This window comes from Silurus aristotelis (assembly GCF_946808225.1).
Source record: "Silurus aristotelis genome assembly, chromosome: 14".
NCBI classification, from domain to species: Eukaryota; Metazoa; Chordata; class Actinopteri; order Siluriformes; family Siluridae; genus Silurus; species Silurus aristotelis.
In genome coordinates this window covers 23860179-23872411 of record NC_139587.1, presented here as the reverse complement: position 1 = coordinate 23872411, position 12233 = coordinate 23860179, and the positions used below count along the sequence as shown (strand labels likewise).

The 12233-nt window shown below is 38.9% G+C and overlaps 1 protein-coding gene across 1 annotated transcript; it reads left to right on the top strand.

Moving 5' to 3' along the window:
* The first annotated feature begins 93 nt into the window (after window positions 1–93).
* csnk2a2b (casein kinase 2, alpha prime polypeptide b) lies at window positions 94–11652 on the top strand. The gene is made up of 13 exons (XM_083561121.1): window positions 94–243; window positions 896–1236; window positions 2005–2116; window positions 2765–2866; window positions 3177–3227; window positions 4060–4119; window positions 4204–4287; window positions 6217–6327; window positions 6870–6971; window positions 7757–7857; window positions 8522–8670; window positions 9956–10036; window positions 11144–11652. The coding sequence occupies exons 2-12, from the start codon at window positions 1133–1135 to the stop codon at window positions 10030–10032; spliced, it is 1053 nt and encodes a 350-aa protein (XP_083417247.1). The 5' UTR covers window positions 94–243; window positions 896–1132; the 3' UTR covers window positions 10033–10036; window positions 11144–11652.
* The last annotated feature ends 581 nt before the right edge of the window (window positions 11653–12233 follow it).

Sequence of the window (12233 nt, the reverse complement as noted above, 5' to 3'; positions counted from 1 at the left end):
GTAACCTCTTTCGACCATTTCCGGGTCTTCAGTTCAGTCTACTGCCGGGTCGCTCTATTGCAATCCGTTTCCCGACGTTCCCGTATATACCGTAGCTGTATGGTACAGGCCGGTCGGGGGGCGTTCTTAACAAATCCCTCCAAAATATCTGTACAGGACGGAGCCCGGGGCGGGATCTCGGAAGTTGGCTGCAATCATGTGTCTTTGAACTTTATTTTGGGAAGCGATTTTATTTCGTATATGGTGAGTCAATAGACTAGCGAGCGCCTCCGATTTCTGTTGCACCCCCATTTCCCTTCCTTTTTCAGCCGATGGATTGGTTCAGTTATTCCGAATCGGGGGACTTGTTCTGCGCGAGCCAACTTCGTTACTCCGGTTGTGTTGCGGTTGTCGTCCTTCGCGGTTAGCCTGTTAGCCATTAGCCAGGCAACGTATACAAGCTGCAAAGCGAATGTAAAACATTATACACGCACAAAGACCTAAAATTAGGTCACCGAACAAAACGACGATGTAATTCAGCTCAATTAAACTGCCAAAGGAATCGAAAAAAATTAAACTTCGCGTTTCTTTAATAGAAAAACCCCGAGCGGTTTCTTCTTCGGTGGTGCGGTACGAAAGCAAAGGCGGTTGGGTTTCTTCTTCGGTGGTGTGAGTAACGCTTAATGGAGTTGATTGAGTAGAAAGTCAAGCCAGGCGATTATCTTTATATCTCTGTACATTCGTATTAGTTGAATAAGCTTGCGAGGGTGTGTTAAGAGACTTTGTCTGCTTTCTATGGTGCCTTTTATACAAAAGATTCTGAATTAAATTTGGACAAAATCTGGACCTTTTTCCCTCCAATATCACCCTCGTTTATTTTTTTTTATATAATTACCACTCCTCCCTTTTTCTGCAGCTGGATCTCAGTCTGGGACAAAATCCCCATTAAATCTATCTCCAGGGGAAGTGTGAAGCAGTGATTGCATCTTGGTTTAGTTTAAGGCACAATAATTTAAGACCCAAAAACACACACACACACACACACACGTACACACACTCGGTGGAGTCTGAAGAAGCGATGAAAACCCTGAGCTGAGATCTCCAGAGCTTTGTGGACATCTGCTCTTACACATAACCGCCTCTTTCGGCCACCATGCCTGGCCCAGTGGCCGGCAGCACAGCCCGGGTCTACGCTGATGTGAACACCCTGAAGAGCAGAGAATACTGGGACTACGAAGCTCACGTGCCAAACTGGAGGTGAGTATGAAACTTTCGGAGAAACTGAAGCTCCCTGTTGTTCTGTCGCTCTTTGAGGTCTCGGGGTGGGCATCTGCATTTGTAAATGGTACTGAAATGCTCATTAACAGGCCATGCCGTCCAACTTGGATCAAGCAGGCTAATTGAACAGATGCGATCAATGGGAATCTGATGGATGAGTGCATTTGCTGTGCTGCTGCTTGTTCACTAATACTAAAATATCAATACAAAACCAACCGGCAGAAAAGGGGGATTTGGATTATTTATAATGTAAAAAAAAAAAAAAAAAAGGGTGACATTTTTCAGACCGATGTGAAACAACAAGACGTCTTGCTTCTGACATTTGACCCATTATTTCCTTTTAGATTGTCTTATTTCCTGAACTAAGTCAGCATTAGTGAGAGACTGAGTCTATATAATATATTAGGGTATTGTACATTTTAAATGTTAAGGTATTCACAATCTGTATAAAGACTTTGAATGTGCGATACCTTAATATTTTAACGGATCGCTTATATTTACATTTGTAATACTTTTTTTTTTTAAATTATTATTATTTATATGCACCATAAGGATTAAAACTTAATTTCATTGTGCCGTGTGCGATGAAAAAGAAATCTGTCTGTCTGTCTGTCTATCTTGCGCATCGGTAGAACCAAGAGTTTCATTGTCATGGAAGAACGATTTTGGCTAACCTGCCGTTCCCCCTAGAAGGTAAAAGTAACAGTTTTTCTTACTGTGTAACCTTCTCGGTTTTCTCTCTGGCAGTAATCAGGAAAACTACCAGCTGGTGCGGAAGTTGGGCCGGGGGAAGTACAGCGAGGTGTTCGAGGCCATTAATGTCAACAACAGCGAAAAAGTGGTGGTGAAGATCCTAAAGGTGATTTAACACAGACAGCATGTTCTCCAAATTCATCGTTATGAGGGTCGGGATGTTTACAAAATAGATCAGACTGGCCGTTTTCAAACTCCTCCAGACTGAGTTGTTTAGATAAAAACAAAAGACAGCTTTTTTTATTTAGAAAGTAGATATGTAGGAAAATGTATCGTCCAAAGAAAATACTTGAATATCTAGGGGAAAATTTAACCAAAGGACGCGGTATAACTACTGAACTCCGCCAGAACTGATAAAACCCTGTAAAATACCGTAATGTGTCCTCATACACACCTTGATCCTTCCATGGAAAAGGCACGGATGCTCTCATGGCATTAAAAAAAAAATTTAAATAAACAAACAAACTGAGCTGTTTAGAACGTTTTCAGCCTAAAATCACCTTCACACAGGTTTCTTTCTGACTACACTGATCACCTTTACCTTTTCAGCAAAGTGTGTTTACTAACAGACTATAGGATGCTGGAGTACTAAATAAGGAAGAAGAAAAAAAATCTCTATTTTAAAGCTTGACTCACTTCACATTATATTTATATTATGAGACTTCTGCAGCAGGTCTAAAGTTTGATCTCAGACAGGGGTGTATGTTCGTGTTAGCTTGGTCTTGTTTTCATTATCCTGATATTTTGCTTGCAGCCCGTCAAGAAGAAAAAGATCAAGCGGGAAATCAAAATCCTGGAAAACCTGAGAGGAGGAACCAACATCATCCGGCTAGTGGACACCGTAAAGGACCCCGTGGTACGGCAGCAACTCGGACACGATTTGTTAGCTCTTTGTGAATGAAGGAAATTGAATATTCACCCCTGAAGTTATGATTAATTGAAGTTATGATTAATTGATTAATTGGTTGAAGTGCTGAGATTACTTTAATTAATTAGTCAGCAAAAAATCTTACCCTTTTCAGAAATCTTTCTGCTTCCAGGTTCATATGATGGTTCTTTAGCTCTTGTGCTTTAGCTATTTTCTAATAACATGTATCCGTGCTCAAGTTGTAAAAATATATATATATACATATTTTTTCTTTTTCTTTCTGTGTCTTTCGCTGCAGTCTCGTACACCTGCTCTTGTCTTCGAGTGCATCAATAACACGGATTTCAAGGTAGACCCACCTGTGTTTTTGTTTAGTCTTCTACAGCATTGTGTGGGTTAAGGGTTCAAGGTCATGATGGATCGGGTCCAGCTCACCATCCTGGATTTTTACTGGTTTTTTTTTTTGAGAAGTGGAGAAATTTTGATTTTGGGTGGATAGAGATGCTTTAAGGGAAAAAAAATGGATGGATTTTTACTTTTATGACAACAGAATAGCAAACTTTTTCTTCGACATGTTTCAGAAAAAACCGTACATACACTGTATGGACTAAAGCGTGTGGACACCTGACCATAAGATTATGCGCTTTTCGAACATCCAATTCCACTTTAAGTGTCTCTTTTTGCTGTTGTAATAACCCCCACTTTTCTGGGAAGATGTTCCACTACATTTTTGATTGGGCTTGTGGAGATCAGAGCAGCAGCATGACATTTTGTCATTATTTGAACTAGGAGACCAAAACCATGACAAATTCCAGCTCTAAGATCTAGTTTGCATGGGTTTGAGTTGAAGATCTGGCTTGCTTTAGAGCTATGACCTTAATCCTGTTAAAATGACTGCATCCCAGGCCTCCTCGCCTACATCAGTATCTGACTTTACTAACACCCTTGTAGCTGAATGAGCACAAATCACCAAACACACACTCCCAAATCTAGAGGAACATCTTCCCAGAAGAATGGAGGTTATTATAAGCAGAAATATAGGATGGTCAATAAGCACAACTAATCTTAAGTTCAGGTGTCTACACACTTTTGTCCTTAGTGTATCACTTGATCCCTTTTGGATCAGTTGTAAATTAGATTCGACATTTGGAGTCATAATACAATCCTTTTTGTCTGTTTAGGAACTCTACCAGAAGCTAACAGATTTCGATATCCGTTATTACATGTATGAACTACTAAAGGTAAGAATACGAGCTACAGCTATCTCGATTTTCTCCACTAGTGTCTTTACTTGTGTGTGATGTGTGTTTGATGTGCATGTGTAGGCCTTGAACTACTGCCACAGTATGGGCATCATGCACCGTGACGTCAAGCCCCACAACGTCATGATCGATCATCAGCTGAGGAAGGTTCGTTCTAAACTTTTTTTTTTTTTTTTTTTTCCCTCACATTTGCTCTGAAAAGATTAGATTGGATTCAACTTTATGGTCGTTGCACATGTTAGAGTACAATGCAGCGAGATCCAGTTAGCATCTAACCAGAAGTGCATTGGTAGCGGTGTAAAATATTTAGGCTATGGTCTATGATGGGTATGAATAAATAATTATAAATCAATGAATAGTTTGATTTGAATAATGCGAATATAAATAAACAGTACACAGAAAGGAGTAAAAAGATTGAAGCAAATTCTAATGTTATGTCACACATAAGAGTACAGCATGCAGTGAAATGCTTATCGTGACTAGATCGTGATATAAAAATGTTACAAAAATTAAAGGATGAGCATTGAATCGAGGAATATCAAAAGATTGAAATAATAGAATTTGCAGTAAAATAGAATGAAACTATATCGAGTTATTTTTTTCTCTCTACAAATATTTGGTTACAGTGGTGGAAATCACATCCCTGCATTATCTATAAATATAAGGTATTATATTTTGGGGTCCAACATTATCTTAGATCTTCTGTCAGTGGAGCGGTTAGTACTCCAATTAGGCTTCAATTAATAATCAAATCGAACCGGACACATTTATATAATGTTTCTTTTTGTCTGCAGAGGTCTGTGGTGATTTGTATGTGTTTTTGAACACCCCATTCCACATTAGGTCTCCATTTGTTGTTATAAGAACCTCCACTCTTTTGGGAAGATGTTTTGGAGTGTGCTTTTGGAGATTTGTGCCCATTCAGCCACAAGCTAATAGAGAGTTAGTAAAGTCAGGTACTGATGTAGGTGAGGTGAGGAGGCCTGGGGTGCTGGCGGCATTCCAGTTCATTACTAAGGGGTTCAATAGGATTGAGGTCAGAGCTCTATAGCAGGCCAATCAAGATCTTTCACTCCAACCCATGGATATCTTCATGGAGCACAGGGGAATTGTCATGAACAGGTTTGGGTCTCCTTATTCAAGCAAAGGGACAATTCAATGCCCCTCATCTTTCCAATGTTGTAACAATTTGGCGGGAAACACACCGGAAAAATCAGGTGTCCCAATACTTTTTGTTTATGTAGTGTATGTAAACATGATGGAGGTTTGAGTGAGATTTGTTCTAAGAGGCGTAATTGAAATAAATGACTGACTAAATTACTAACAGCTCGGCTAGTTATTAAGTAAGATTCTATTCATTTTTAATATTTTAACGTACTGAACATTATTTAGTTTGTATGTGCTTATTTTTCAGCTTTCAGTCCCCTATATCCCAAATCCAAACCTCTTTTTGGAAAGCTCCTCTTTTTCCACTCTCATTACCGCTTTTATAGAGTAAGCTGTTTTCTGTGCTGACTGGGATCGTCTAGTCAAACATGAACCTCATCGTCTGTGGGATATATTCAAACTCTCCTACTCCTTCATGCCTTGATGTTTACATCATGTTTATTTATAGCTATATAAATGGGGTAGCTATATAAATAGCTATATAAATAGGATGGGCTGTTGGTATGCCAGCTAAACTAAGCGTAAAACAGGAAGGACCGCCTCCTCCTAGGACTTTTCTACTTGAGTCTTCTTGAATGATCACGTCTTACTCATTTTAGTCACGTTCCTGGAGATTGGCTAGGGCAGCTTTAGTGTGCCACTGTTGCATCTTTTATTTTCCTCAATATTTATTAATATCATGAATATATTTATATTTCATACATCATTCTTTTTTATTTTTTGTCTAAAGTTCAGTACTATTTTCCATAGAGTGGTGATTTGTTTTAGAAAAACTTCCACTATCGGTTGACCTCTAATTTTAATCCTAACAATTTCCCATCAGAAAGCAGTTTATTAATCTAATGTCATGCCATGGGTCAGCCACGAGGTGGCAGTGTGACGGTAACTGATTCGTGTGTGTTTGTGTAGCTGAGGCTGATAGATTGGGGTCTGGCTGAGTTCTATCACCCTACGCAGGAGTACAACGTCCGAGTGGCATCACGCTACTTCAAGGGTCCTGAGCTACTTGTGGATTATCAGGTAAGCCATTATTTTTTTACATTTAAATTTTTTTTTATATAAACACATCATAGTTGATTATTAATCATGACTACCAAATGTTTTGTATTTTATAAAGCAGTCTTGTGCTTTAGAATGGGATAGATGCCGCCTTCGTCCGATTGCGTGTTCTTGAAATTACGCTTTCTGGATTTAAGATTTTAGCTGAATCCGGTAACGAGCAAGCAGACAAAAAATGCCACCAAAACGCGTTATCTAATGAATCAGTGAGATGCTTTTTTCTTTCACAAATCTGAAACCAACATTAAATGCATACTGCAAAAATAAAATTGCACCCGAAAAGGGATCGATGCTTAAACAAGAAATCCTCGAGAACCCGATAACGATTCATTATATCTGCTCTTTCATGTGAAGGTGATGGCATCCACCATGTTCTTGTCATGATGAAACATTTCGGATTCAACATTGTGAATACTCATAAATATTGAGACATTTTTAGACTGGTCTGGTCTGTATTGCTGTGAGGAACTTATTCATTTTTGGCCATTTTTGTGTTTCTACAGATGTATGACTACAGTCTGGACATGTGGAGTTTGGGCTGCATGCTGGCTAGTATGATTTTCAGGAAGGAACCGTTCTTCCATGGCCAGGACAACTACGACCAGGTAAAGGCAGACGAGGTGGTATTTTGAGACTAGTTTTGTAACACGCCAACAGATGGCAACACAATGCTGCACGTGCAGTCGCAGGGAGCACCGACCTTTATAAGTCAGTGTGTCCCATGTCCTGTGTGCATCAGGAGCTGTGCATCTGGTACTGTACTGATCACATGCATTACCATGTCTGCTTTTCTGACCACGTGCGCACCCCATCACGGAGTTCTCTTTACACGTGTCTTTTGCCGGAAACATCGTCTCTCTTCTGCACCCACTCTACTCTCCAGATTTGCGAACTTCGCCCCTCTTCCCGAAGATGAAGATACATTTCAAAGATCCAGCACGACTCTCAGAAGGTGCTTGACATGCTTTGAAAATAAGATTTCCAATCAATTTTCCAGAAGTTGTGGGATCGCTGGGAACGCCGTATTGCTGTGAAAGAGGACTATTTTGAAGGCTATTTTGTGTGTAAACGTAGATAAAGTTTCTTGCATACAGAGCCGTTCTCAAAACTTTTTGAGACCACCCCATACACACGATTTACTTTGAGGTTTCTCCCGTTGTATTTTTGATGGGGTATAGATTAAGTCTTCTGTTCAGGACGTTCTTGTTCTCATTGCTGCTGAAAGTAAATAGTTTGAAATGAACAAAACGTCTTGACTTTCACTGTGTCTATTCATATTTATTTATATCACCTTTTATCAGACTCTTAACTGTGCCAATACTTTTCCTTGTAATTTTAATAATTAACTATTCCATCCGCTTTGTGTGAACACCTTGTGCCCTGTCTGTAGTTGGTGCGCATCGCTAAAGTCCTCGGAACCGACGAGCTCTTCGGCTACCTGCGCAAATACCATATCGAGCTGGACCCACGCTTTAAGGACCTGCTTGGCCAGTGAGTACCAGCAGGAGGCGCTGCATCACTGAGCTTAGACCTGTGTGTTATTGCCTTAGGGTCAGACCATAGAGAGTCAGAGACACTGATTCATGCCTGGGTGAAAAGTATATCCATCAGTTTGGCAGCACATGTGTAATTTCTGCATTATTTTGACTTTTGCATTATTTAAAGAAAGTTGAACCCAATCAAATAGAAAAGGATTTAATTTAAGGAGTAGGGTTTTTTTTTTCGTGGAAAAGTTGACAATCGTGTGAAAAATGTTTTTCTAATTATTTAGAGTTTTTTTTTTTTCAAAGACGTCTTACCGTGTGTGCGGTTATTATGAAAAGGTGTAAGAACAAGCAGATGAATATAAAACTGTGAATTTGGCACTTGTGCGGTGTGAAATAAAATCTTACTGTTTTAAGTTGCCAGGTCAAAAACATTGAGTACAGTCTAAAAAAAACAACAACATTTAGATATATTACTTGGTTATTTAACATGAACACATACAATAGTGTCTTTGTGTGTTTTCTGTACTTCTGGTAGATGTTAAACTGCATTTTATTGTTTTGTACCTGTAGTATTCATGCACAATAAACTATTTTCTTTGTCTAATATATTATCCTACGGACTCGATGGACATCGATGTTTAGTTCTTCTCGTTGTGTCTGTGCTACAGGCAGACGAGGAAGTGCTGGGAGCAGTTTGTTCAGGTGGAGAATCAGCACCTGGTGAGTCCTGAGGCTCTGGACCTGCTGGATAAACTACTGCGCTACGACCACCAGCAAAGACTCACCGCCACTGAAGCCATGGAGCACCCCTACTTCTGTGAGCTTTCTTTTATTACCATTACCATTACATTTATGTGAGACCCAAACCTGTTCCAGCATGATGATGCCAGTGTTCACAAAGGCGGCTCCATGAAGATTTGCTTTACATGCGTCTGAGTGGAAGATCTTAAGTGACCCGATATAGAGCTCTGCTCTCAGCCCTACTGAACACCTTCGGGATGAATGTGAACGCTGACTGCACCACAGGCCTCCTCACCTCACCTACATCAGCACTTGCCTTTACCAATTCCCTTCTGACTGAATTTAGCACAAATCTCCACGATCATACTGTAGAGCATTTTCCCAGAAGCGTGCAGTCTATCATACCAGCAAATGGGGACTCAATGTGAAATGGAATATACAAAAAACACACGCAAATCTTATGATGAGGTGTCCAATGAAACTGTTTAGCAGACATTCCACGTCATTAAATCCAACTCCATTAAATTAAACGGACACAAACTAAGATGTATAATGCCTTAATAAATACTAATGTGTAATTGGCCAGATGTTGTGCGCTGTAGGACAGCATGTTATAAAAAAAATCAACTACGAAGGGAATCCTGCCTCACAAGGGGCCGTGTCACACCACCACCACTGATTCACAGAACAGTTTTATCCATTTTATAGCGCATTGTGACCATTTTGTTTGAAATCTTATACAGTGAATAAATAAATCATTTAGTAGATGTGGCAATCCGATTTATTTTAGCGCAGCGAGCAGCTATTTTTTATGCCTCCAATAGAATGGCTGGTGTTGAAATGTTAAAAAAAAAATACGCGGACAGAAACCCAATTAGTTTCGAACGCTGCAAGCAACAGATGCATACACAAAGTTCCCAGTGTATTGTTACGTCCAACCTTCTAACGACATTGATTGGTCAATTCAGTGTTGCTGTGCAGATTTTCTCAGTCCATCTCGACCTGTTCATTCATGAAAAGAGAGCAACATGGGACATGTTAGCAGCTGTAGTATGCGGGGAAATTTTTCACGTCAACCCAATGTATAACTATAACGTTACATATAATAAAGGCGTGTTCTTGATTGGGATTTTGATTCATTCTCATATGTGTATCTGTATATAAAATAGTCCTGAATCGATCTTTGTACTATGTTCCACAGCACAATTTCAACTTTAGACAGTTTACTCTCTACCTGTGTTCTGTACGTGCATTCAGATTTATAGATCTGTGTTACTGTGAAGGACGGACAACTGTATAAAGCCAGAGAGCAAATGACATGACGTGTGGAGGCTTACGTGAATGTTCTGTTTCCTCTTTAGACCCAGTGCTGAAGGAACAGTCTCTTACCAATGCGAATAACACTGTAGGATCTGAAGGATCTAATGCGGCACGGTGAACAGGTGTGTAACCGCGCGTGCGTGCGTGCGTGTATTCGATCATCCCAGCCACATTTTGCGTTTAGTGTTTGCTTTTTTGTTTTGCACTCAAGCCAAATCTCACTACAGGTTTATTCAAGTCAATATTAGGGGTGTAACTTTACACAAAATTCACGTGCCGGTACAAATATCGGCTTCATTTTTGTTACAGTAGGGGGGAGAAATGCAAAACATAAAATTGCTTGTAGTTTTTATTTTTTATTTATTTTTTTAATTATTATTATTATTATTAACACAGTTTTTTTTTATTGACATTTGTTTACATTTTTTAAGCAATTTAAAATAAAATGCCTGTTCAGTTTAAATGATATATATTTATAAAAATAAAATGTAATGAATCAAATTAATGCAATACCCTTTTTTTTTTATTATATTGATTAAATTAAGTAATCAATCAAATGGGCACAAATTAAATTGATTTAATACAATTTCGTAAAATGCCGTTTAATCGGTTACATTTGTTAGATGCCATTTGGGTAATACAGATGTGTGTGTGTGTGTGTGTGTGTGTGTGTGTGTGTGTGTGTGTGTGACATTTAGTATTTAATTTTCTAAAGATATGATCTACTTAACCGTTACACTTATTTCAGCATACTTTAACAAATGTCTTCATTTCTTATCATTTTTATTCATTTATTCCCTCGATATGCGTAATTGTCAGGATTTTTTAGTTTGAAGAGAAATTCTAAAAGCAAACGCTAAAGAATCCATATCGCTAGAGATCATTGTATAGTAAACGGTTAATAGAAACGGTTCGGTACGAATACGTGTATCGTTACACCTCTAGTACAAATACAGATGATAAACTTGTACATACTCTAATATTCTCTAAATAAAAAAATGTATTAAGTAGCAGTGTTTTATTAACAGATTGTAGGTTAAATCTGGAACTCTGGGTGTATATTCATTATTTTTATGCTTTGTTCTGCCTTCCAATGTCCTCCAAAGGATTTTACACTCTGATAATGTCCGATCTAAAAGCACAGGGTTTCAGATCTGTTTTGATCCATTCGTCCATCTTGAATTTGTTCTTGAACGTATTTTTTTTTTCTTCTGCTTCTTGTCTTTCAGACTGTCAGAAAGCTGAAAATAACTTGTTACCTCAGTTTACCTTTTGTGGCAGAAACTCTGTGTACAGTTGAAGATGGGCAAGAACAGTATTGACCAGTTTACACACACACACACACACACACACACACACACACACATACACACACAATGTTGTCCTCCATATCAGTGAAGGTTGTTCTGTCCCTTGTACCTCCATTTTAGTTTGGAGATCATGAAGCTGCCTCCTGTTTTATTACTAGGTGAGGAGTTGTTAGAGGAACACGGCCAGACCCAACCCCCCCGATAATACCGTGATCCTGCCCCTGTTTCCCTTTGCCGTGAAGAGTGAAGCACAGATAATCCCCTGCCCTCACTTGTTCTCCTCACAGGTCTGTCTGTGTGTTCTGTATTCAGACCCCAGTGTGGTATCCAATGAACCACCACACAGAAGAAAGTGGCATATTGGACCTCATTTCTCTCTGCTCTAGGTAGAAAAAAAGTATTAATGACAATAAATGACTTTTATTTAATCTGTTGTTCACTGAGTTTTTATTTCATTTCTTGTTGATGATTGGCAGGAAACTGATAAGAAACGTGGTTTGGCAAAAAAATTATATCTGGATCTTATTCTAAATAGAACACGGTCAGTTAAATTTGGGTCACGTGCACACTGTTACGGTTTCGTTTCAAAACGCGTATTTTTCTCTCCGTTTTTGGCCTTCAGTCAAAACTGAGAGTTTTTTCATTCAACGAAATGTAGCTTTTTAAATGCACTCTTTAAAGTGGATAAATAAGAAAATGCCATTTTCGATTACACGTTTTTAGACGTTTCAACGAGCTGGATAGTAATAAAAAAAAATGGCAGGCGAAAATGGCGCAGCTCGAAGCGTCTTAGGATTTTCGAATGCGCAGTACAGGGACGTGAGCGTTTTCAGACGTTTCAGTGTGGAAGAGCAACTTTTGCAGAACGATTTAAAACGATAGTGTGGATGCGGCCCGTTTTTTTTTTTTGTACTCAAGACCTGCTGATTTTGTTTAAAACAAACAAAAAACAATAACAAAATGTTTTCTCATTTTGATCAGAATCTTAAGTTAATCAGAAACTTAATTT